Source organism: Catharus ustulatus, chromosome W (assembly GCF_009819885.2).
Source record: "Catharus ustulatus isolate bCatUst1 chromosome W, bCatUst1.pri.v2, whole genome shotgun sequence".
NCBI lineage: Eukaryota > Metazoa > Chordata > Aves > Passeriformes > Turdidae > Catharus > Catharus ustulatus.
Window position 1 is genome coordinate 11,778,191 of NC_046261.2, and position 27,728 is coordinate 11,805,918.

The following is a 27,728-nucleotide window of genomic DNA, read 5'->3' on the forward strand; positions in this document are numbered from 1 at the left end:
GGTCCATTTACATATTGGGGTTAATTGTCCAATTATAACTTCAGATTATGAAGTCCCATCCTCCAAGATTGCTCTCCTCAATTTGCTACTGTTTATACTTTTTGGGCCCAAAGCTGCAATGGTGTCCTTGGTTCTTGGGCTGGAAAAGGATTGTTTTGTCTAACTAAAGTGTGAGAAAAACTTGTAAACACTCTATATGAAGTTCAGAGTTATATACTAATGCAGTACAGAATCTGGAAAATATGAAAGCTAAAACTTAAGGCGTCAGTTTGCCATAGGAGGTAAACTGCCAGCAAAACTTTGTCCTTAGATATGGGAAGAGCAGACTTCAGGTTGCTGAAGAAGCTACAGTAATTTCACGACCATAAGGCGCACCAGACTATAAGGTGCACTTGTTTTTTGCAGCGAGGCTCTGCCCCCAGCTCCCCCCGCGCGATTGTTGGCTGAGGCCCCGCCTCAACCTGGCAACCATGGGCCCCCGGGCCTACCTGTACCCAGTGGGACCGAGGCATGCCTGCCGCCGCTCGGTGCTGCCTCCCCGGGGCCGGGGCATGCCCACCGCCGCTCGGCACCGCCTCCCCAGTGGGGCTGGGGCATGCCCGCTGCCACTCCGTGCCGCCTCCCCAGGGCCGGGCTATGCCCGCCGCCGCTCAGCGTCGCCTCCCAGGGGCCGGGGCATGCCTGCCGGGGTGCCGCGTGCCCCCGGGCCTGCCTGTACCCAGCAACCACGGACCCCTGGGCCCCCCTGCACCCGGCTACCGCGGCCCCACGGCCCCGCCTCCACCCGGCAGCCATGACCCTGCCGGCTCCCCTCGCGACTCACACTTCTGGGTTGGCAAATTTCTGACCTTTTGCCCATATATAAGGCGCACTGGACTATAAGGCGCACTTCCGGGTTAGGGCGAAAATTTTAGTCAAAAGGGTGCGCCTTATAGTTGTGAAATTACTGTAGTTGACTCAGTGAATGAGGGAAAGACTGTAGATGTTGTCTACCTGGACTTTGGTAAAGGCTTTGACACTGTTTCCCACAGCATTCTCTTGGAGATACTGGATGTTTATGGCTTGGATGGGTGTACTCTTCACTGCGTAAAAAACTGTCTGGATGACTGGGCCCAGAGAGTGGTGGTGAATGGAGTTAAATCCAACTGGCGGCTGGTCACTAGTGGTGTTCTCCAGAGCTCAGTATTGGGGCCAGTCCTGTTCAATATCTTTACTGATGATCTGGATGAGGGGATCAAGTGCACACTCAGCAAGTTTGCAGATGGCACCAAGTTGGTGTTGCTCTACTGGAGGGTAGGAAAGCTCTGCAGAGGGATCTGTACAGGCTGGATGATGGGCTGAGGCAAATTGGATGAGGTTCAACAAAGCCAACTGTCAAATCCTGCACTTAAGTCACACCAACTGCCTGCAGCACTGCAGGCTAGGGGCAGAGTGGATGGAAAGTGGCCCAGTGGAAAAGGCCCTGGGGATGTTGGTTGACAGTGGCTGAACATGAGCCAATGTGTGCCCAGGTGGTCAAGAAGGCCAATGGCATCTTGGCTTGGATCAGAAATAGTGTGATCAACAGAACCAGGGAAGTGATTGTCCCTCTGTACTTGGCACTGGTGAGGCTGCACCTCAAGTGCTGTGTCCAGTTCTGGACCTTTCATTTCAGGAAAGACATTGAGGGGCTGGAGCATGTCCAGAGAAGGGCAACAGGCATAGGGAAGAGCCTGGTGCACAAGTCTGATGAGGAGAGAGGCTGAGGGAGCTGGGGATGTTCGACCTGGAGAAAAGGAGGCTCGGGGAACCTCTTCAGTCTCTACAACTATCTGAAAGGAGGATGGGGGTCCTTCTCCAAAACACTAAGTGATAGGACCAGAGGAAACAACCTCAATTTGTGCCAAGGGGTCCATGAATGCTGGTCATTTTTTAAGAGCCATCTCTTAAACACAGAGGAGCAGGAAATTCCAAAGTGTCCAAAGTCAGGCAAGCGAGGCAGAAGACTGTCTTGACTGAGTGGGAATCTTCTCCTAGAAGTTAGGTGAATAAGGAAAGTGTATTGGAAGCAGGGACAGGTGACACATGAGGACTATAGAGATGCTGTTCACCATTGTGTGGACAAAGCTTGATTAGAGTTCAAGCTAGTCAGCACTGTGAAGGACAACAAAAAGGAAAGGAAGATCAGAGCATTGACATGTTACTTGATGAGATCAGTCACCTCACAAATGGGGACATAGAAAAAGCAGAGACATTTAATGCCTGTGTCTTTAATACTGATGTTGGGCCCTGGGACCCCTAGAGCCCTGTGTTGGAAAACCATGACTGGGGGGATGATAAACTCTCAGCCAACTCTGAACTTGTGTGAGATCTGCTGCTCCATCTAGATCTCTATAATAAGCCTATTTGGTCTCATGGGATTAATCCCAGGGTGCTGAAAGAGCTGGTCGATATTATCATGGGGCATCTCTCCATTATTTTTCAACAGTCCTAGGAGTCTGGAGAGGTCCCAGTCAACTGGAAGCTGGAAAATGTTGCCCCAACTTTCAAGAAAGATAAGAAGAATGACTGGTACAGTAATTTCATGATTACAAGCCGCACCTTATTATAAACCGCATGTCTGGGTGTTGGCAACATTTCGTTCTTTGTCCATAAAAAAGCCGCACCGGATTATTAACCGCACTTTCGTTCGCAGCGAGGATCCCCGTGCAACTTTCACAAAGTTGCCAATTAGTAACAGAATCGCAGAATTGCGGGATCGCGGGATTTACTGGTTCGACTCGGGGCCATGCGGACTCGGCCTGCTTGGGGCTGCCAATGGGGCCAGGTGGCCCAGCTCGGCACTGCCGCTCGACGGGGCCGCTCGGGGCCGGCCGCCGCTGCCAGGCTCACTCGCCCCCGCCTGCACTGCCGGCACCGGGCGGGCTGGCCCTAGCCCGACGCTGCCGGTCCCGCTGCTGCCGTGTTCGCTCCCCCCGACCCGGGGCTGCCCACCTGACCCCCGCCGCATCCGCTCCCCCCGACCTGGGGCTGCCCGCCCGGCCCCCGCCGCGTTCACTTCCCCCAGCCCGACGCTGCCCGCCCGACCTCCGCTGCGTTCGCTTCCCCTGGCCCAGGGCCTGACACTGCCGGCCCTGCCCCCGCTGGGCAGGCTGACCCTGGCCCAATGCTGTTGGTCCCGCCACTGCCGCATTTGCTTCGCCCGGCCCGGCGCTGCCCCACCAGGGCCAGGTCGGCTCAGCTCGACTTGGGGCTGCTACTGGCTCACATTTCCGGTTGGCAAATTTCAGAACTTTTTTCACATATTAGCCACTCCGGATTACAAGCCGCACTTCCGGGTTTGGACCAAAACTTTAGTCAAAATGGTGCAACTTATAATCGTGAAATTACCGTAATTACAGACTTGTCAGTCTCACCTCAGTGCCTGGTAAAATTGTGGAGAAAGTTATTCTGGGAGTTATTGAAAAACACTTGGGAGACAATGTAGTCATTGGTCACAACCAGCACAGGTTCACGAGGGAAGAGTCTGCTTACCAACTTAATTTCCTTTTATGACAAGGTTGCCCATCTAGCGGACCAAGGGAAACCAGAAGATGTGGTATTTTTGGAATTTTAGCAAAGCTTTTGATATTGTCTCTTATGGTATCATTCTGCACAAAATGTCCAGCACACAACTAGATATGTCCATAATACACTGACTGAACAACTGGCTGACAAGTTGGGCATGAAGGGTTGTAGGAAATGGGGTTACATCAGGCTAGTGACCAGTCACCAGTGGGGTTGCCTCAGGCTCAATTTTAGGGCCAGTGCTCTTTAATGTTTTTGTAAATGGTTTGGATGCAGGAGTCAAATGTGCAGTAAGTTTGCTGATGATACTAAACTAAGAGGTGCTGTGGACTCCTGTCTTGGTTTGAAAGACAGGTGTCTGCTAAGAAAGGTAGGAACCTCCCTTGGAATGGAAAATATGACCCCTTCCCTCTGAATTGTTATAATTTTGAAATTAAGGGGTTTTAAGGAAAGATATGGGAAAAGGAATAGCAGTTTTTTACTAGTATGTATAACAAGGCAAATAGACAACAGTGACAACGACTACAAACAGAACCAGAAACCCAGTAACATCCTTCTCGGCTGTGAGCACTTCCCCTTTGGTGTAGTTATGGTCACAGCTGGCAGGGGCGCTCACAGGCTCCTGGTGGGCTGGGTAGGTGTGATGATTCCCCCGAGGCTGCAAGGGGCGATCCAGTGTGAGTTTGGGGACTACATAGTTATGGCGGCTTCACCAAGACAGGAAGGGATGGGAAAAGGGTTTGCTTTACACCCCCCCCCAGGGGAAGCCAATCCTGGTGCCCCAGCAGGACTCTTGAAAGCAGCAAGCTGGAATGGCAGGACCTCCTGGCAGGCAGAGGATGAAAAGCTAGTGTAGCACAAACCCGCAGCAATGGCGGAGGTACGGTGGGAGTTGGGCAATAGCAGTCTGGCTCCTGAACACAGTAAAAGGCTCTTCAGGATGTTCTCACCAGCACTGGCTGGTCCTTTGGATCTGGGCTGTGCAGAGGGTGGGAGCAGCCCCCCAGCAGGAAACGAGGGCGGTCCCGGTTCCTGGCGGGGAACGCACTGGCTCTGGGCTTCCCCGACAGCAGAGCAGCAAAAGAAGCCCAGCCGGCAAGCTCAGTGTTATAGATAATAAACAAATCAAGCCAAATGGAAAAGATTTAAGAAGCAATTTTTATTTTTGCAACCGAAATACGGTCCTCAATAACCACAATCAAAAAAGACAGCACTGAGCCCGGGATCGGCGCTGGGTGAACACACACGCTGATCCGACCTCTATCGCATCGGATCTCCCTGTGTTCACAAATGCTGTCCTGGGCAGTCCCTTTTTATACAGTTTTTCTGGCCTGGGGCAAAAGTCCCTTTGTTTCTGCTGTGGATTCCCATATTCATGTAGTTTCCTTTCTCCGAAGTGGACTGGACAAAAACAGTTTCAGGGTAGCGATGGATTTTCATGTGTGCAGATTTTGGTTTACTGGAACTGGGTATTTGTGACAGGCGGCGACCTCTTTTATGGTCAGAGATCACTCACCTGCACAGTAAAGGGTGGTCTAAGAGTTCTTATTTTGCAGGCAGGGTGCAGCAGGGCACGAAAGAAGACTCGAGAGCTGTTGTTCTGAGGTTTCCAAGGTTGTTTATTCTTCCTTATCTAAGGAATTTTCTATCTACCTTACAGCGGTCCACTCTGCAACTCATCCAAGGCTGTTCTCCTGCCCTCCGGGGCAGGACTTATCTTTTATACCCTAATTTACGTCTACTTTATTTACAATTAATCACCAATACTTTATACCCACTTTACACTGAGCAGTTTTCCCTTCACCAATCCCGAGTTGGCATCTCGACCCAGAAGATGGATGCCATGAAGAAGAAGAAGAATTTCTTACTACGCCACAAATCCTCCATCTTGTGTCCAAAAACCCCTTAATGTAAACAATCTTTAAAACCTTATTTTTCTACCTTTTAACACATCAATTTACACTCTACTTATCTCTGTGACTCTGTAATTCTGTATATAAAGATGGTAATTTCTCCCAGGGACTTAGATTGAACTCACAGGGATTTCTGGCACCTTGCCAAGGCTTCTGAGCCCCCTGTACAGGCTCCAGGGAAGCCAGGGGAATATCCTGGGTTCCCACAGGTATTGAAATGTAGGTTTTCCTGAGGACCCTGGTTATCTTGATTGATGGCGATTATCAAGTCCTCATGACCGGGGAGTTTCCTGGACTGCTTCATAACGAGTCACCTCCTTTGAGGTTGGTTCTATTAACTTGCTAATTGTGGTTTTGTTAGCATCTGCAGTGCTGGAATCCTGTGAAGCAATCCTTTCTCCTTGCTGTGGCTCAGTGTTCTTAAAGTTACTTTATTAAACTCTTTTATTTATACAAACATGATTCATCTTTCATAAAACACGAACTTCTTTATAACATATATCACACTCAGTAACAGTGTCGAAGCAAAAAAAAAAAAAAAAAGACTAAAAAGAAGTAGGCAAAACCCACAGAAACAACAGGATCCCTGGAAAGAGATACCAGTCGTGTGTGTCCAGTCGAACCGCCCGCCAGAAGAGACGAAGCTGTCTCTCGCCCTGCCCCCAAGTCCCCCTGGAAACCCCAGCTCAGATCCCAGTCATCGAGATAGCCCCGGAGCCAGGGAGGATGAGGGGTGGGGCAGAGACAGCCATCACCTCTGGGCTCAAAACAAAACAAAACAAAACAAATCAAAGACCCTAAAAATGGGATGGGATAATAAACCATCCCCGAGACAACACCCTTGAGGGTAGAGAGGCCTTACAGAGACATCTAGATAGACTAGAGAACTGAGCAATCACCAACCATATTATTATAAATGAGAAACAAAAGTCTCAATTTTTAGCAGGATTTAGTTTGCTTTATTTTATATAGACAGAGCAAAGCAGCGCTGGGGAGGCATGAGAAGTCACTCCCCACTCCACGCTCCATCGAATCTTGGTTTGCAGTTTCTTCTTATAGTGTGGTCTCTTGTCATAATTAATAATTTTTGTTTTCTTGCTGTCATAATTTTGCCAGGTAAGCAGTGGTGGCCGAAATAAACATCTGTGTAAAAGTCTCTGGGAGTCAGTCTCATAGATAAGCATCTGGTCTTGGTAGATAAAACCGATAGAAATCGGGAAGTTCTGGTATTTGTAGATAGGCAGTCATTGATAAAACAAAGGCAGGAAGTCTGATTTTGCAAAATCTATTTGACTATTGGAAAGTCTGATTTTACAAACTGGTAGTAGATACAAATTATTTAGAAACATAATATTCATAACAGGGGGATTTAAAACAGAATGATTTAATCACATTTTTCCTCTATTAAGTGTCACTTCAGACCTTAGTATTCTGGTTTATACAAACCTGAATACTTTTATGATTAACATGAATCTTTTATCAATTATCACAATATGGAAGTTAACGAGAGCAAGATTCTCCACCTGGGACAGGGTAATCCTGGTTATATATACAAATTGAAGGATTAGAATCAGGAGAGAATCTCTATGGAAAGATCTGGGCATTTGAGATGATGGTGAGTTGAATATGACTCAACAGTGTGCCCTGGCATCCAGGAGGGCCAACTGTGTCCTGGGGTGCATATGTCACAGAATTGCCAGCTGGTACAGGGAGGTGATTATCCCATAATACTCCACACTGGTGTGGGTTCACCTTGAGTACTGTTTGTAGTTATGGGGACCACTATACAAGGACATCAAACTAGACCGAGATGGTGAGAGGTCTCAAGGGCAAGACTTATGAGAAGCAGCTGAAGTCACTTGGTTTGTTCAGCTTGGAGGAGAGGAGAGGAGAGGAGAGGAGAGGAGAGGAGAGGAGAGGAGAGGAGAGGAGAGGAGAGGAGAGGAGAGGAGAGGAGAGGAGAGGAGAGGAGAGGAGAGGAGAGGAGAGGAGAGGAGAGGGGAGGGGAGGGGAGGGGAGGGGAGGGGAGGGGAGGGGAGGGGAGGGGAGGGGAGGAGAAGGGAAGAGAAGAGAAGAGAAGCATCTGGATTATACTCTTGGTCACATGGTTTAGCTTTAGGTAGTCCTGAAAGGAGCAAGGAGTTGTACTTGCTGATCCTTATGGATCCCTTCCAACTTGAGATATTCTATGATTTGAAGTAAAATAGTGCTCAAAGTTTACTTACTGATTTGAGCTTGAGCTTTTAGAACCTTATTAAGATAAGGGAAAGATACAGGCTTTAAACTTGCATGAAACTAAAGGCTTCTGACTTAACCAGGAACAAAAGTTGGCAGCTCTGTAATAAAGTAAGTAATGGTTAATATTATTACTAAATGTAATATTGAAAAGAGGAATTAAAAACATCAAACAAACAAAACAACAAACAAAAAAGCGCCCCTCTTTGACAGGTTAGGTCATAAAAGGCAAATGGTACTAGTTCAAAACATATTTAAAAGTGGATGGTAGAATTTTTCTTTGTGATGCAAAAGGTATTGCTTCTAGGCAATTACTGTCAGATTCAGAGAAAGCAGAGTAAATAATGAGAAGTAGGTAGGAGGTATCTTCCATTTATTCAAGCAGTGAACAAAATGAGAAAGGGGGAAGGGAGGGAGAAGACTGACTAAGTACAGTAATTTCACGATTATAAGCCACACCATTTTGACTAAAATTTTGGTCCGAACACAAAGTGCAGCTTATAATCAGGTGTGGCTTATATACGGACAAAGAACAAAAAGTTGCTGTTTTAGTTTGGATGGTATCAGGTGTCTGTTGAGAAAGGCAGGAACTTCACTTTGAAATGGAGAATGTAAACCCCCTCCCTCCAAATTATTATAATTTTGAAATCAAGGGGCTCTCAGGCAAAGATATGGGAATTAGGAATAACAGTTCTTTACTAGAGAAATTAAAATAGAAATACAGTACTTCAAAGAAATAAACTCCAAACCCTGACAAAGTCAGAGTACAACCTGACACCCCGTCAGGCAGGGTGTTGGTAGCAGTCCCATTAAATGGTGGCTGCATCCTCCTGCAGTGACAGATGTGATTCGGTTGAAGCAGTGCTCCTGTAGAAGGTGCAGTTTCCCTCCGGAGGTGCAGTGGTGATGTGGAGAAATCCAGTTTTCCTCTGGAGTCCAGTGGAGAAAGGGGCTCCCTTAATGTCCCAAAACCTCTGTTTTTATCTTGGTAAGAAATGTTGGGCTCTTCCCCCTGGCTGGAGCAACTTCCAATGGGATAAAGTAATTTTATCAGTCACACAGTGGGACTCAATGGGCCATTAGCAGAAAATTACTCCCTGGAGGTAGGATGGGTTGTGAAAAGATAAAGAACAATGCCCCGCCTGGCTTCAATGGATGGCCCATTAGCAGAATATCTGCCATTGAGATAAGGATCACTGCCCCCACCCTCAACAGATGGTGATAGAATAGATACCTTTTATCACACTCTGTATTGCGGTTTATAATCAGATGCAGCTTATATATGGACAAAGAATGAAAAGTTGCTGGCATCCAGAAGTGCGGCTTATACTCAGTGCGGCTTATAATCGTGAAATTACTGTAATTTCAGTCTTTTAGCAGAGAGTATTCACTGCACTATTTTAATATACCACGGTCTTAAATCCTGCTGTAGAAAAACTAAAAATATTTTGTAGTGAGTTAACCTTGACTGGATGCCAGGCACCCACCAAAGCTGCTCTATCCCTCCCCTCTGCAGCTGCATAGGGGAGAGAAAATATAACCAAGGGTTCATGGATTGAGATAAAGACTGGGAGAGATCACTCACCAAATGCAATCATGGGCAAAACAGGCTGAAATTAAAGATATTAATTGAATTTATTGCTAACAAAATCAGAGCAGGATAATGAGAAGTAAAATAAATCCTTAAAAACACCTTCCCCCCACTCCTCCCTCCTTTCCAGCTCTACCTCCTACCCCAGTGGCACAGGGAGACAGGTAATGGAGGTTATGGTCAGTTCATCACCCATTGTTTCTCTTGCTGCTCAGGCAAAGGAGTCCTTCCTCTGGTCCACCGTGGGGTTCCTCCCACAGGAGACAGTTCTCTGCAAACTTCTCCAACATGAGTCCATTCCACAGGCAACAGTCCTCCCCAAACTGCTGCAGCATGGGTTACTTCCACAGGGTGCAGTCCTTCAAGGACAGGCTGCTCCAGTGAGGCTCCTCTCTCCTTGGGCCTCACATGGGTTCACAGCCTCTTCTCAGGCATCTACCTGCTCCACAGTGGGTCTCTTCCATGGGCTGCAGGTGCATGTCTTCATCCCCATGGAACTCCACGAGCTGCAGGGGCATAGCTGCTTTACCATGGTCTTCACCATGGGCTGCAGAGGAATCTCAGCTCCAGTGCCTGGAGCAGCTCCTCCCCCTCCTTCTCCGCTGACCTTGGTGTCTGCAGAGTTGTTCCTCTCACATATTCTTACTCTGCTCTTCTCTTGCTGAAATTACAACTGCGCAATCACTTTTTTTTTTCTTTCTTCTTAAATATGTTATCATGGAGGTGTTACCACCATTTCTAATTGGCCCAACCTTGATCAGTGGCACATCCATCTTTGGAGCCACCAGGGAATAGCTCTGTTGGACATGGAGGAAGCTTCTGTCAGCTTCTCACAGAAGCCACCCCTGTAGCCAAAGCTTGGCTGTGCAAACCCAATATAGAACCACTAAACGCCAATGTTGTTTGAAAGAGATACTTGACTGGATCTCCCTTTGCTCATATATACCATAACTGTATTGAAATTTTTACTGAACACAGAGGACTTTGAGCTATAAAAATATATAACAAAGGATTCTGGAGAGGAAATTTCAGAAACAGTTTTAAAATATTTTTATAAACCTGCCTACAAAATTGTTTTAAAAGAGTCCAAGAAATTACTAAATGTGCAAGGAGAAGCCAAATTATGTTCAGTTTTATGGAATTTAAAAAATACATATAAAAAGACATTGAACCATTTCTATAACTTGTTTACAAGCTGTCAACTCATAGGAAAGATATGAATGTCATTACCAGCGATTGAATTAAAACCTTCACTTACGAAGTAGTAGGAAAAGAAAAATGTGATAAGAGGACAGAAAATACTATCATGGCGCATCTTGTTCTTATTTGAGTAAATTTGCAGCTCTAACTGCTAATCTTCCTTAAATCTGAGAACCACAGGGATTCATTCATATAGGCCATAAAAGGGACCTGTGGGTGTTGGAAAACCTCGCAGGAAAGGCTGTGAATGTTGTCTATTTGGACTTCAGCAAGGCCTTTGACACTGTCTCCCACAGCATTCCCCTGGACAAACTGGCAGCCCATGGCTTGGACAGGTGGACTCCTTGCTGGGTGGATGACTGGGCCCAGAGAGTGGCGATGAACGGTGCTGCATCCAGCTGGCGACCAGTCACCAGTGGTGTCCCTCAGGGGTCTGTGCTGGGGCCAGTTCTGTTTAATATTTCTATTGATGACATGGATGAGGGTATTGAGCCTTTCATTAGTAAATTTGCAGACGACATTAAGCTGGGAGTGTGTGTCGATCTGTTGGAAGGTAGCAGGGCTCTGCAGAGAGACCTGGAATGGTTAGATGGATGGGCAGAGTCCAATAAGATGAAGTTTATTAAGTCCAAGTGCCAAGTCCTGCATTTTAGCCACAATAACCCTGTGCAGCACTATAGGTTGGGGATGGTATGGCTGGACGATGCTCAGGCAGAAAGGGACCTGGGGGTACTGATTGACAGTCAACTGAACATGAACCAGCAGTGTGCCCTGGTGGCCAAGAAGGCAAATGACATCCTGGCCTGTATCAGGAATAGTGTGGCCAGCAAGACCAGAGAAGTCGTTCTTCCCCTGTCCTTGGCACTGGTGAGGCAACACCTTGAGTACTGTGTCCAGTTCTGGGCCCCTCGGTTTAGGAAGGACATTGAGACTCTTGAACATGTCCAGAGGAGGGCAACAAGGCTGGTGAGGGGCTTGGAACACAAGCCCTATGAAGAGTGGCTGAGGGAGCTGGGATTGTTTAGCCTGGAGAAAAGGAGATTCAGAGGAGACCTTATCACTCTCTACAACTACCTGAAATGTGGTTGTAGTCAGGTGAGGGTTGGTTTCTTTTTCTAAGCAGCAACTGACAGAATGAGAAGACAGTCTTAAACTGAACCAAGGGAAATTTAGGTTGGATGTTAGGAAAAAGTTTTTTACTGAAAGAGTGCTAAAGTACTGGAATCGTCTGCCCAGGGAGGCAGTGGAGTCATCATCCCTGGATGTGTTTAAAAAAAGATTGGATGTGGCACTCAGTGTCATGGTTTAATTGAAGTGTTAGGGCATGGGTTGGACTCGATGATCTTAAAGGTCTCTTCCAACCTAGTAATTCTGTGATTGTGTGATTCTGTGATTTTTTGTTTGCTGTCTTTATTTTTTGTTTGGGCTTTTTTTTATACTTTTGAAAGGAGGTTGTCTTGTGAATATATGACAAAATTAAGATTGCTTTATGAAAAGTGAATGAAAACTTTTGGTTGTCTCTCTATAAGACTTTTACTGTAAATGAAGAGTTTGAAATTTTTTAAAAAACTCATAAAATATTTCTGCCTTTTTGGAGGTTCCTCCCTCTCCTTAAAGTATGCCCACCACTTCTATAAAAAGTACCCCAGTGGATCAGATCAATGATGCATCTTATCCACCTGCAGTAGGAGAGGCTAAGCAGGTCAGCCTTGTTGCTGCTTGCAGTCTCATGCCTTTGTTTTCCCCCAGTATCCAGAATTCTATTTAGGTTATTAGATGTACAATTCTGCCTAGTCCTAATAAATATCCATTATCCATTTATAGATCTATTGTCTGTGAATTTATTGAATGCCTTTCTGACTGTGGGAAAATAAGGGAAGATTGGTGAGGAGGATTGTAAATACACTTAAGTTACTTGCAGCTGGGGTGTAGAAAAACACATATATCATACCAGCTATTGTTTAGCCTTGTGTGTTAAACAAGTAGAACACCTGTGTTTAGATAATATAGTCTTATGATAGACTTAATAGCACCCCATCAGACATGCTTGAGATTCCTGCCTTGCTGAGGGAAAGATGAAAGCATAGAAGGAAAATTACACCTGTGCGAATATTGTGGTTTGATCCCAGCTGACAACTAAGTAGCACACAGAAGCTTACTCATTCTCCTCTCCTAAGAGAATCAGGAAAAAAATAAAACTCATGGGGCTGAGATAAAAAAGTATAATAACTGAAACAAAATAAAATATAATAATGCTAGTAGTAGTAATTATAATAATAATTGTAATGTAAATAAGAGAGAAAGAGGAATAATCGTAGAATCACAGAATGGCCTGGGTTGGAAGGGACCATAAAGATAATCTATTTCCAACCCCCCCACTACAGGCAAGGATTGCACCCACTAGATCAGTGTTATCAGTATATTAAGAGAATTTTTATTGATGTATAGTTATGTTATTGGGATTTGTTGTTTGGATGTCCTCTGGTCTCCCCATAGTCCCCTTTCCCCTCCCCCTTGTATTGTTGCCACTGGACAGCCTTGGTAGCCAGGACATGTGCAGGAAGGCATGTTATAACGTTAAATGGGGTCGTGGTAGGAGACAGAGACACGACCCTCTTGGTGATTCATGTGACCAAAGGTTTTTTTTATTGTTCTGAACCCTCCTTAAATAGGGGGTTTGAACTTCCTTGGTATACACATGTGATTGGTTGCGGTCTTATGTCACTCATTTCCTTGGCCAATGATACACCTGCACTTAGGGTTCAATGGGTTGGCTAGGATCCTCTGTATTTGTTCAAATCCATCCTATCATCACTCACTCAGGCACCTGCCTACTTCCAGGCCGTTTGAGTTTCAGGCCTGCATCTTTTAGACTAGATGCAATGTGACAGCGTGGCATGACAACACCTGACCTCCAATCAAATTGCAAGAAAGCAGTCTCCACCAATAGATGGTGAAGAGTTGACTGGCAGACTTTAGGAGGGGCCAGGGTTACCTGATGCAACACCAGAGGTATAAAAGGCAGAGCAGCCATTTTGTGGGTGAACATGTGGTGGTTTAGTCCCACGCTCCCAGTGCTGCTGTTTCTCCTTATGCAGTCCTTTGTTGTATTTGTTAAGGTTTAATAAACCTTTGAAAATTTTAAAGTGAGCAGTTGTTTCTCACACTCTCCCTCTTTTTTTATATGCCTCCTTTAAGTGCTGTTTTGTACAACATTAACATTTTTTCTGATGAAGTTTAATACAAGAACAGTAATGCATTTAAGACAGGTGATGATAGTGTACCTAATAATTTCTACCTAATAGTGTGCCTTCTTGGATCAGTTTTGGGAATGGATGACTGTTTTTTTCCATCCATTATATTTATTAATTCCTGGTCATAACACAGAAAATAACATTGTTCTCAGGAAACTTCATTACTATGCTAGAGCAGAAGTATCATCTCTGTGAAGATTTATATTATGCGGGAAGGTTAGGAGATATGAAATTAAATGACTGCGGTAAAACATGCAAAAAAAAATATGCTTTTGCTATAATTTGGGAAATCATAAACTCTAAATGACAGGAGATAATTCTTGATATTCTAGTTAATCTCAAAATAAGTGTGGACTACCAGGGTGAAATGACAAAAGAAAAAGTGAGTGCAGTTTTAGAATTACTGTAATTTGGCAGTGAGTATTTCTGTGGAAAGCAGTCTGGAGCCTGTATGGGATACTGCACCTCATCCTTGTTGCCAGTGTTGGAAAAGGCAACACTCAGACCAAAACACATACAGATAAACTCATAATTCTTGGACAGGTGCCTTTATATAAGCCATAAAAGAAAGCACAGACTACTAAATGGCTGTGAATGCATGTAATCTGGAAAAATGTTTGTATATGTGGATGGCAAGGTGCTAGTGCAACTTTCTGGGGTGAATAGCAGAGTTTGACCACTCACTAACATAAAGACAAAATGAATTCAGTTTATAGGGCATTTACGGTAGCGTGTATTAGATATGATTGTACAGGCAGGGGGTGGAGGATGTTGTTTTTGAATGCAAGAAGGACCAAAAAGTTGCTTATGTTCTGTTTGCTATACAAATGACATTAAACATGCTCTTTGTGTTTTGAAGCTAAACATTATACACAGTGATGCACTTTCCCCCCCCCTTCATTTTAGTGGATTGTCAATAAGATCTGTGAACTTTATTTTTCTAAAGCACTGTGATGGGTTTTTGCAATTTTGCAATTTTTGACTAGATTAAGTTGGATTTTATTTCAAATAGTGAAATATGCAAGCAGATATGGGAAACTTGATTTGGTGAATGTTAATTTCTGTTCTTAAAATTCTTATGTTGTAGAGGTTTATGGAGATCATAAAATGCAGTTGTAATAGGCTTGTCATTGGAAGGACTTGGGTGCTGCTGTGATAATTTAGAGAATAAAACAAAATTAGTTGGTAGCTAGGGATCGTTCACAAAAGTATTAAAATATATTTTTCGTAAAATTATATGGAATTTTAAAAAAGTATTTAAGAACTTGCTTTAGAAATGTGGCAGGTACCGTGTATGTTTAGTGGCCCATTTGACAGTGTGATAACACTATAACCAAGGCAAGAGACAAGGCAATAATGAAGAGTGACATGGCAAAAATTAAACAAAGAAGCAACTATATATGATAAAGTAAAACAGAAATAAAGCATAACTGGTAGATTGTCCTGGTTTCAGCTGGGATTGAGTTTATTTCTTCCTAGAAACTGGCACAGTGCAGTGTTTTGGATTCAGTAAGACAGAACCTAGTTACACAAATATTAGCCTTTTCAAACTTCTCCATTACTTTGAGTTCTATAGCAATAGATTAACTTCCCAGAAAATGTTTTGCCTGTGATATGAATTCTAATCGTGTGAGGAGAATAAATAAAAATGTAAAAAGCACTGAGTGAAAAAATGGAGTATCACCATGATGACTCTACTTTTTTTACCAGGGAGCTGATAAAATCTGGCATAGAGATGGAAGATTTATTGTGATTTTTTTGTTAGATATGCTGGTTTACTTTGTGAGGGGATTCAGTATTTTCAATTAATTCGTCAGCCTGCTTTGATCTCCTTTCACTTGTTATGGCAAAGATTAATCCTTTTTTGAATTATTTGTTCTCTTTCAAAAGTAATAGAGTACCAGAGCAGGTAACAGGCTTTATATGATGGCTGTGTGACTAATATAGTGTCACAGGCTGTGAATAGGGTCTTTTTTCAAAATTTATAAAATCTATTAATAGATTCCCCCCACCCCTCCCTCCTTCCCAGCTCTACCTCCTTCCCCCAGTGGCACAGGGAGACAGGGGATGGGAGTTATGGTCAGTTCATCACTTGTGGCTTCTCCCGCTGCTCAGGGAGACAAGTCGCTCCCCTGCTCCTCTGTGGGATCCCTCAGGAAATAGCTCTCCATGAACTGCTGTGGCATGAGTCCATCTCATGAGCAACAGTTCTCAGTGAACTGCTGCAATGTGGGTCGCTCTTCCAGAAGGTGCAGTCCTTCAGGGACAGGCTGCTCCAGTGTGGGACCCTGGGAGGAAGAGGGGGGGGCCTCTGGCATGGGTCTCCTTCACAGGCTGCAGGTGGATCTCTACATCCCTGTGGTCTTCCATGAGCTGCAGGGGCTCAACTGCCTCATCATGGTCTTCACCAAAGGCTGCAGACCACAGGCTGCTGAGCTCTGGTGCCTGGAGCACCGCAGTCGCCGCCTCCTCCACTGACCTTGATATCTGCAAAGTTGTTCTTCTTACATATTCTCACCCTGCTCTGGCCACAATTACAACTGCGCAATACTTTTTTCTTCTTCTCCTTCTTAAATATGTTATCACAGAGGTGTTACCACCATTTCTGATTAGCCCAGCCTTGGCCATTGGCACATCCATCTTTGAAGTTGTCAGGGGTTGGTTCTGCTGGACATGGGGGAAGCTTCTGGCAGCTTCTCACAGAAACTGCCCCTGTAGCCCCCCTGCTATCAAAGTTTGGCCATGCAAAATTAATACAAAAATTATTATAGTATTGTATAGCATGTTTTTATAAATTTGCATTTTTCATATTTCAGTTTTCTCTTGACTCCGGATTGACAGCTGGGCCAAGCCTCAAAAGAGTAGCATAAGCTTATATCACTATAAGCTTGAAGAGTTTTCCACTTCTTACAGTGCTAAAAATTTTTGTGTCCTTACATCTCTGCATGCTGTTTGTAGAAGTGGCACTGCTACAGGAAGAAAGTCTCTTCTGTTGCTAGTTTACTAAAAGACCAGATAGTTAATCAAAACAGTTCTATGACAGTGTTCTTGTACCAAATTTAGCCACAAGTGGTTATTAAATGCAGAAAAATTAGTGGAGGGGTGTATTGAGGACCTTGCACAAAAAAAACTTACACATAAATGCTTGTCCAAGGAAATGTGGCTTGAGAATGTCATGCTGAGTCTGCTTCAGCCCAGCCACCAGCAGAAGTTGTGCATGGTCCTAAGGGTTGGATGTGTGCCTGCACAATGTCGTTTCACTGAGGGGAAATGGAGGAACACTTGTGTATGGAGGGGAGAGCATGGTTGTAATCCCTGCCTGCACATCTTCTGCAGGCAATGTTTCAGTGAGGAATCCAGTTCATCCCTGCAGTGCACACAGCTGAGCCACCTGGGAGAATGATACTCAGGAAGCAAAAATGGAAAGATCTACTCAGACAAAAGACAGGTCAGGGAAATAAAACCTAGCAAATGCTAGAGGAAAGGAACCAAGTGAAACAAAGGGAGACATTTGGGGTTTGCTTGCTTGTTTGTTGTTTTATAAAAAAAATCTTTAGTGGTGGACTGAATCTTATGCTTTAGGCAAGAAGTGTGGAGGTTGGAAATGTTTATATAATGTACTGTTGCTGGTGATGTGAAAGCAGTGCTGCCCCAGGTGTGCTCACAGGCGTGCAAGTCCCCCCATGTGCTATGCTTTGCCTGAGTTTCAGTTAGTCTCTTTCTTTGCATGTTATATTTGAGTACACAAATTTGCTGTTACCTTTCATGATGTTTCCCTGCATCCTTTCTGCTTAATTTTAACTAGATGTAAATGTTTAGGCAGCCTTTGCAATAAAAAAAAATATTAACAACATACATCTGTTAAGAGCACTCTTAGGTGAGATAATTTGGGATAAGGTTTTTCTTCCTTTTTGTCCCTCAACAGGCCTTAGGAGTCTTACACGATATAAAAACATTAACTTTGGAAAATTGTCAAATTGTGACTGATATGGGTGAAACAGAAGTTTGAAACCATCCATGGAGGAGAAAACTGGAGGGGATTTGTGAGGTTGAGAGACATAGGAAAGGAGAGGAGAAGATGCAAGGTGGAGACCCAGACAAGACCAGATGTGTAAAGATCATGCTGTGTTTCACTGTGAAGTGGATGGATGCCTAGCAGCAGCAACACATGCATGGACTGCACCAGGACATTAGTGGAGGGTGGCTGAGGGTGGGTGCTGAAGTGCTGTCTCTGGGAAGTGGCTCAGGGGTGGCAGACAGATGGGACTTGCTGGCACTGGAGGAGTGGATTTGCCTGACTGTGCTACAAGAGTGTCTTAGATTGCAATACAGAATGTGACCAAAAGTATGTATTCTATCACCATCTGTTAAAACCACGTGGGGCAGTGATCTTTATCTCCATGGGAGATATTCTTTGCTAATGGACCATCTGTTAAAACCAGGTGGGGCAGTCATCTTTATCTTTTCCACAACCCATCCTTCTTCCAGGAAGATATCGGCTGTTAATGGGCCATTGAGTCTCACTGCATGACTGATAAAATTACAGTAATTTCACGAATACAAGCCGCACCGTTTTGACCAAAATTTTGCTCCCACACCGGAAATGCGGCTTATACTCAGGAGCGGCCAATATGTGAATAATTTTCTGACATTTTCAACCCCGGGAGTGCAAACCGAGTCAGTGCAAACTGCAAAGTCGAGCACCTGCCAGTAAAACCCAGCATTTACGCGGTTGTTACAAATTGGTTACTCTGTTGCATGGCGGGTGGAGCTGCTCCGTGCAGGCAGCACAGGGGGTGGGGAAGGCGGGGCAGCTCCCTCCTGCTGGCCCCGCGACTCGGGGGGAGGCAGGGGGGTCCGTGCTGCTGGCCCCATGGCCCGGGGGGAAGGTGGGGGGCTCCGTGCTGCTGACCCCACGGCTCGGGGGGAGGCAGGGGGCTCCGTGATGCTGGCCCCGTGGCTCGGGGGGAGGCAGGGGACTCCGTGCTGCTGGCCCCACGGCCTGGGGGGCTCCTGTCCCCACGTGCCGCCGCCGCAGGAGCGGGGTGGCTCCATCCCCGCCTCCCACCACTGCCGCGGGTGCCGACAGGCTCTGTGCCCCCCCTACCACCACGGGGCAGCGCCGGGCCGGGGCGAGCGAGCCCAGCGGCAGCGGCGGCCGGCCCCGAGCGGCCCCACCGAGCAGCAGCGCTGAGCTGGGCCACCCAGCCCTGTCGGCAGCCCCGAGCCCGCATGGCCGAACCGAGCCAGTAAACCCCACCCTGCCGCGATTCTGTTACTATTTGGCAACTTTGTTGCACACGGGTCCTCCCTGCAAATGACAGAGCGGCTTATACTCAACTGCGGCTTATTTATGGACAAAGAACGAAATGTTTGCCAACACTCGGCGATGCGCCTTATACTCAGTGCGGCTTGTATTCGTGAAATTACTGTACATCATCCCATTGTGAGATGCTCTAGCCAGGGGGAGGAGCCAAGCCTTTCCTACCTAGATAAAAGCTGAGATTTGGAACACCAAAGGAGCCTTTTCCCACTGGATTCCAGAGGAAAACTAGACCTTTCCACATCATCACTGGACCTTCGCAGGAAAACTGCCATCTTCTACAGGATCACTGCTTCAACTGAACCACATCTGTCACTCCAGGAGGACTGCAAGCCACCATTTAATCAGACTGCTACCAACACGCTGACTGACGGGGTGTCAGGTTTTATTCTGACTCTGTCAGTGTTTATGGGTTTGTCCTTTGTAGTACTGTATTTCTTTTTTAATTTTCCTAATAAAGAACTGTTATTCCTATTCCCATATCTTTGCCTGAGAGCCCCTTAATTTCAAAATTATAACAATTTGGAGGGAGGGGCTTTACGTTCTCCATTTCAAAGAGAGGCTCCTGCCTTTCTTAGTAGACATCTGTCCTCCAAACCAGGACAGATTTTGGCGCTCAACGTGGGGCACAAGGGCATCGAGAGAAAAATGGAATAACAGTTCTTGAGTAACCTATTTTTTGTGTGCTAAATATAGAAACCTCATTAGGCGGCACCATGTGGTCTAGCTTGCCCTGGTTCGGGTGGCCTGTGGTCGTGGCTGTATTTCTCCCATTTGCAGACCCTTATCTAAACATGGGCCCAATAACTAAAGCTACTGTGGCTCTTATCCAGTTTGCTTTATGGGTGAATAAGGTGAGGAATTCATGGATTTTTTACTTCCTTTGGAAGGCTGGTACATGAATTCAGGGCTATCACACACTCACTATGTTTTTGGGGTTACTTTAGTAATGGTACCTACTGTGAGGGAATGACATCAGGGAAAATTTTCTCCCAACCCTTCACCCAGATTTTTGGGTCTACCCCACCAGTTTTTGAAGGGTTCAAATCTCTAAATGCTAATGATATCATACAGTGGCCGGTATTGCTGATATGCCTGTTCTATTTAGCATTCAGAGATAAGGAGATATTGGCTTGGATAACCACTCTGATACCTACTCCAGGAAATAGGGATGCTGCCACAGAGCCTGACCCTGCCCCACAACTCACCTCAGAAAGGAACCACCTGGATTGGGTGGGGATTTTAGTGAAGGAGATAGGCCAGATGCTGAAGGAGTACCTTTCCCCAACTGATGAGAAACCCTCCCCCTGCCATAAAGAGGGAGAGTCTGATGGTTCTTCAGTGGAACCCACAGATGTTACATCGGTCCAGGATCCAAGTGAACTGCAAGGGCAGTCACAGCCAGCAGCATTCGCTCCTGTGGAAACGAAGAAGTCTAAGATGAAAACAAAGCACCTAGATAATAAGGATAAGAAAGGAGGGTCCTTGCAACCTACAGGGGAACCAGAGGTTGAAATCATCACCGAGTCCCTGTTGCATGAAAGTCTCTGTAATCTGAGAAAAGACATTGTATAATGGGGATGTGAGGCTTTTACAACTTGGTTACTTCATGTCTGGGACCTTATGGTAAGAGGCGTGAAACTGAATGGTACTGAGGCAAGGAATTTGGGACCTTTGACCCATGACTCTGGTGTGTATCAGGTATTCATAAGAGAGACAGGCCCCCTTCCCCTCTGAGAGAGGCTTTTAATGAGTGCAAGAGCAAGGTTTGTCCCCACCATCTGCCATGGACTGATCCAGGCTGCACTGGAAAAGGATGAAGCTCCAGAACACCTGCAATACATCAATGACATCATTGTGTGGGGCAACACGGCAATGGAAGTATTTGAGAAAGGAGAGAAGATCATCCAGATTCTGCTGGGAACCAGCTTTGCCATTAAAATGAGCAAAGTCAAAGGACCTGCCCAAGAGATCCAGTTCCTGGGGGTAAAGTGGCAAGACAGACGGTGTCAGATTCCCACTGAGGTCATCAATAAGATCACTGCAATGTCTCCACCAACCAGCAAGAAGGAAACTGTGCTGGTTATGCATTTAAGGCACCTGCGGGGAGGGCACACTCAGAAGTTTTCTCCATGAAAAATTCCTCTGTGAATTGATAGGACTACTTACAGGGTAGTTTAGTTGTTGACAGCCTGAAAAACCAATTAGAAGACTTAGTTCACTCTGTGAATTGCATTTTGAAGCAAGTAAACGTCGAAAAAGCCCTCTTTCATTTCCAACCTTTCACAAGGTTACACTGACCTGGCCAGGCCCCTCCCCCCCCCTTCCCCCCCCGCCACCCCCTCCACTGTCCCATGCAAACCAGGTCAGGCAGGGGTGGGCTTGGGAGGCTGGAAGCCGGACCGAGCCCCCTTTTTCAACCAGGGGCCCTGATAGCCACAGGGAGGAGAGGCCCATTGCTAAAATCCTAGCCCTCCCTTACCCGTAGTGTGGCCGCAGCTCGGCAGGACCCTGCCTTTCTGCTGGCTTGAAGCAACCGTAGGATGGCGGAGCCCGCCTGGCCACCCACATGGCCTAAGAGGAGGCAACTGGGTCCTTCTTTTTGGTGGAGCCCCCTCCACACACTTGCTTGCTGGGCAAAATAAAAGGAGAATCCCCGGCCTGCGGCTAGAGTTAGGTGCAGCCGGTGCCGGAGAAGCAGCCGTGAAGCCATAAGCTTGTTACCATTTTTTTGGGGGTTGAGGGAGTTTTTACTCTTTCCCTCGGTGGAGAAATTTTTCCCATTATCATGCTAAGAAATCTGACCAGGCAACTCCCTTGGCTTCTAATTACTCAAGACAAAAGAGAGGGGTGGGGATGAATGGCCATGGGTTGCTTTGTCCTTCCAAGAGGACACTGGGTCTCGCCAGCCCAAATGTGGAGGAGAGAGGAGAGAGGTTCTTTTTCTCCGCGGTGGGACCAAGCCCTGCACTCTGGCACTGCTAAAGCTTCCTGCTTCTGAGAACAGTGCTGAGAACCGGGATGCAAACGGTGAGCAGAGTTTTTTCCTTCACCCTTCTCCCACCTGGGACCGCCCTGCCACCTTGCCTGCCTGCTCCTGCAGCTGCTGCGACTGAGAGAAGGCCGCCCCAAGTCCACTGGGACCGTGCAGAGGAGGAGGGCATCTGTGACTAGGAAAAAAGGACTGAGATTGAGTTTTGTTCTGTTTTGTCACTGATTTTTCATAGCTGATGTTGTTCTTGTTTGTCTTGTAGATATATCAGTAAAGAACTGTTATTCCTAAACCCATACTTTTTTGCCTGAGAACCCCTTAATTTCCAAATTATAGTAAACTGGGAGGGAGGGGATTTTCACTCTCCATTTTGGGAAAAACTCTTGCCTTTTTTGCTGGCAATACTGTTCTCTAAACCAGGACACATTTTTATTTCCTTCTGGCTGAACTTTAGTTTTCGTTGAGCCTCCCAGCGCAACCTGGGCGGCCTGAGATCCTAACACAACCCCAGCATGGCCTGGCCCAGCCCCTGCAACTTCTGTATAAAATGTTAACCCTTCCAATGCTCAAATAAGACTTGGAAGCCTTCAACCCTCCCCTTAAGTAAAAGAAAAAAACCAGAAAAATTAGATCAAATCAGTCAAGCAAGAGGTAAGTTTTTAAATAAAAGAAAAATAAAGAGACAACATAAAAGTTAGCTGAAAAAATCCTTTTATAAACTATAAAAGGAAACTGTACTACACCAAAAATTCCTATAAATCATAAAAAAAGACATAAAAAGGTTAAAGTACTCAGAAAATCCTTTTCCCAAAAGAAAAAAGGAGATCTCTGTTCATGAAAATGAAGTATAAACAAAAAAACAAAAAAAGATTTAAAAAATTTGCTGGTCCTGCCCAGTCTGAACCCTTGCACACAGTGGATGGAGATGAAGTCCCTGTGGTACCCATGAAAGGTATTTTAGGAAAGACTGTTTGGATTAGTCCCACTACGGGCAAAGAGAAACTCATCCGTGGGATTGTCTTTGCTCAAGGACCTGGTTGCACTTGGTTGTTAATGCAGAAAGATGGAGAAGCCTCTTGTGTACCACAGGGAAACCTAATCTTAAGTGACAATTGTGTGTAAGGTTTCATTGTACAGTCTAAAGAAGGTACTACTTTGCGTACGATGCAGATGGTCATAGAATAAGGGGTGGAAAGTGTCTTAGGTTGCAATACAGAATGTGACCCAAAGTGTGTATTTTATCACCAACGGTTGGAACCACGTGGGCCAGTGATCTTTATCTCCATGGGAGATATTCTCTGCTAATGGGCCATCTGTTAAAACCAGGTGAGGCAGTCATCTTTATCTTTTCCACAACCCATCCTTCTTCCAGGAAGATATCAGCTGTTAATGGGCCATTGAGTCTCACTGCATGACTGATAAAATTACATCATCCCATTGTGAGATGCTCTAGCCAGGGGGAGGAACCAAGCCTTTCCTACCTAGATAAAAGCTGAGATTTGGAACACCAAAGCAGCCTTTTCCCACTGGATTCCAGAGGAAAACTAGACCTTTCCACATCATCACTGGATCTTCGCAGGAAAACTACCATCTTCTACAGGATCACTGCTTCAACTGAACCACATCTGTCACTCCAGGAGGACTGCAAGCCACCATTTAATCGGACTGCTACCAACACGCTGGCTGACGGGGTGTCAGGTTTTATTCTGACTCTGTCAGTGTTTATGGGTTTGTCCTTTGTAGTACTGTATTTCTTTTTTAATTTTCCTAATAAAGAACTGTTATTCCTATTCCCATATCTTTGCCTGAGAGCCCCTTAATTTCAAAATTAAAACAATTTGGAGGGAGGGGCTTTACGTTCTCCATTTCAAAGAGAGGCTCCTGCCTTTCTTAGTAGACACCTGTCTTTCAAATCAAGTCAACGCGGAAGTTCACCCTATAGTGTGTGGATGTGAAAATTACCAGACAGCATTCGTCCCGCAGAGCTGCGGGGGAGCTCTGTCAGTGCATGGGTATATGCCCAGGTGAGCTTGGTGGGACTGAGGGTGGCCTGGTAGAGACACTTTTGGGTGTGTCTGTGGGTGTGTGTGGGCTGTAGGCTGCAAGCTATAAGCAAGTTAAAATTCTGTGGTTTTCAGAGAAATACATGGAAGGATTAAGTATTGTTGCAATAAAAATTCTTCTTGCTGGGTGTACAAAACTTTACATGTCCATTTTTTTCTTTTGGGGTGATAACAAAACATTATTTAGGTTTCTTGTAGCAATGATAAATGATGACTCATGGACTCGCCTTGGCAATCTCAGAGAGAAATCGTTTATTGTAAAAAAATAGGCCTTTTAATGCTGTATTCAGATGCTAAACTTTTATCTATTTACATTCTTGTGAAGAAAAACAAACATGCATTGGCTGCCTACCACTGCAGGTGTTGCTGTTCACACATTCTCTTTCCCAAGAAGCTTTTTGATCACGCAGCGTTCATGTATACCCCTAACTAATCAACATCCCAAACACGAGGTGTCCATGCACTGGTTATATAACTTTTTTTTCCTGGTTATATAATTTTTTTTTGTCTTTCATGCCACCCATGCACTTCTCAGAGAACCTTTCATGAATTGTCTGAGAGCAAGAGTGAACAAAGTGAGCAAAGGCCTTCTACGTATTCTATGAGACTTTTCTTGTTTGCAACAGTTTCTTCTTTTACATTATCACCTGTGTTTCCCTCTCAAATGAGATGGAATAAGGAGTTCCTTGTTTGTGCTATGGCTCATTAAAGGAGAGTGTCAGTCACATTGGACTCATGTTCTTTAGAAACTCCAGTACTTGGTACTCTTAAGGCAAAATAGATGTGAAATCAATATGACATGCACCTTTGTGTCAGTGCATGGCTACTCTGCTCTTCCAATTGCTTCCTCCTACCATGTATACAAAATAAGACAAAGCATGACAGATGGCATCTAAAAAATGCAATACACTATGTATTTGAGAAGGAAAATCCTTATTCCTACTGATAGTTTACTGGTTTTATTGTACTTTATGGGGACTTTCTGGCTTTGGATATTTCACTGAAGAAGTCAGCAATGAAACCTTAACTTCAGCTTAACAGTCTGTTTTAATAATTGTTTTTAAAATGATGATTTGTATTCAATTGGCAGCAATTTAATTTTAGTTGAATTACAAGCTGATTGAATACCCACAAGAAGTGGATATCAGAATACAGTTTCAGAAGACTTCCCTCCTATGTCAGGATGTTTAATTTTATATCAGCCTAGAAGGGAGATAAAGAAGTCTTTGTGAAATGCACCTCAGGAAACATTCCCACCCAAGGGAGACTCAGAAAAGAATCCAAGTGGTGTGGTTTTCACATAGTATTTTATTTACTTGCCGCTCAGTTGTTTGTTCATTAAATTTTTCACTTGTACACTGACTGTCCCATTAGACCCTCTGACTAGATCAAATCTGAGCCATTTTACAGTGTTGCCAGGAATAGTTTTCTATTTATCACTATTTTTTTTTTAATCCCCTTTTTTTTTCTTCTTCTATCTTCATTTCTCAGACCAGGGATTAAAATAACTTTTGGAAAAATTTTTCATCTGTTAATTCATCTTTTCTGTTTCCTTTCTAGGTCGAATTCACCAAGCTATGGTAACATCTCTAAATGAAGATAACGAAAGCGTAACTGTTGAATGGATTGAAAATGGAGATACTAAAGGCAAAGAGGTAAACCTAATTATTTTAGAACTTGTCTCTTTAAAAAATGTGTCATCTACATGAATTGTGCTTTGGAATTTGCACTGGAAATGGAGAAAATATAAATCTTAATTTACTTACCTGTTGCCTTTTTCAACCTAGAAATGAATCTCAAGATAATTTTAATATAGGACGTAATATAAAAGTGTATCTTTATTTGGAGGCCTCCAGGGGCAGTTATGGGTAATGTCCACAAAAACCCACCCCAACAGGGAGTGCATACAGTTTTATAGGTTTAGTAAATTAGCATAATTGACAAAAAAACACCAATTAGGAGCACAAGTGGTGAGGCAATTCCCTCCTGGGTCAAGCCCCTTCTAAGTCTTTCCTCCCTCAGTACTAGCTGCACTTTGTTTATCATGAAGAGTTGTTCTCAGTCTTGGTTCCCAGGAAGAACCAAGATAGCATAGGGGCCTTGTACACCCCGGGGCTTGGAGCTCTGGAATTTGTTTTCTTTCTGCCTAGGGAAAGGGCATGGAAAATTACTGGGGAACTAGCTACTAATACAATAGGTTAAAAATATATGTGTAAAAAATAGAGAATATATAAGGGAAAAAAAAAGCAAAAAACAAAATGTCATCAGACAATTGGTTACAGACTGTTTTGAATGAGAGCTATTCGGCAAATGCTGATTTCTGTTGTATTAAATTTGACTTCCTCAGCTCTTATAGCTTTTATATAGCGCTTTTCATCTTTTGATTTTGAAACAGATTACAAAGGCTGAACTTTTTACCCCTTTTTGCAAGTAGAAATATCAAATTTTCAAGAGGGAGAATGAATTGCAATTCAGACAGGAAGCCAGAGGGAGCTGGATTAAAAATCTTTTTCTGTTTGTATTATTGAGGGATTGAACTGCTAGTCTGTTTGTTTTAGGCAATAATTTTACAGCCCTGCTTTCTTTAAGAAACTGTGTCAGTCTCAGTTATGCTTTGCTGTCCCCTCTTCCTGTAAATTTTGGACCATGTTAGCCAGTTTCAGCTGAGATTTGGAGAAGCAGCTCAGAAATAATTGCATTTTACCAGTTTTGCCAAAACATGGGAAAAAGGAAAAATAATGTTGTGAGAATGTCCCGGTGATCGTATCAGCTGAACTCTTCCCGCTAGACACAGAATTCATAGAGTAGTGAGGTCTTTGAAAGGTCCAACCAGAGGAAGTAGCAGTCTATAGAGACCAAAGCTATTTAAGATTTATAGGAAACTGAGTTTCAATAGATCTGAAGCCACTTATTTTTATGTTCCTGTCCTTTTCCTCTTACATTTTGCAGCTTTTTGAATAAGGAATACTTACAAGGAAAAAAATAGCATCATAAATTTGATGTGGCTTCAACTCTGCTATTATTTCTTGGGTGGTTGTAGTTCATCTGTTTCTTTTGCACTGTCTGGGAAATTTCAAATAATTGAGATCTCTTTCTTTTTATGTTACAAAATGTCTTTCATATTCTGCAGTAACTGACAAATAACCACAGTAATACTAGATACTTCTGTTTTATTTAATCACTTTACAGAATTATCAATACTTTTTGGTGTCTCATCCCACTCCTAAGAGGAAGGGAGCACCCAAGATTCATAGATGCCTGTGGTTGAAAAGGAATGGCAAAAACTAGAAAGGCACAAAAAAGCTTAAAAAGTTTTATTATCAAATCATACACTTGGCATGGAAATTGGTATAAGTTTTTCCCTTATTTTCCAGTAGTAAGATAAATAAAAGAAAAGAAGGAATAGAGAGAGAGTGAGACATCAGGTAGGAGAGGAAAGGAGATCACCAGTCCTGGTTCCAGTGTCAATCCAGCTGATGGGGTGTTCAAGGTCCTGGAGGTACCACCCAGGCTTTGTGGGGGTACTGATTTACCAAAATATGAGTATTGGTCTAGTACCGATACTCAACTGTGACGGACAAAAGACTCCCTAACAATTTAAAGTTAGAAAG

The 27,728-nt window shown here is 44.5% G+C and overlaps 1 protein-coding gene across 5 annotated transcripts in view; it reads left to right on the plus strand.

Moving 5' to 3' along the window:
• LOC117005020 (kinesin-like protein KIF2A) overlaps positions 1–27,728 on the plus strand; it is a 126,000-nt gene that overhangs the window by 16,669 nt on the left and 81,603 nt on the right. For all 5 annotated transcript variants that reach the window (XM_033076236.1, XM_033076237.1, XM_033076239.1 and 2 more), the window contains exon 2: positions 25,678–25,772. In XM_033076236.1, coding sequence (XP_032932127.1) covers positions 25,678–25,772 — 95 coding nt within the window. The remainder of the gene's footprint in view (positions 1–25,677; positions 25,773–27,728) is intronic.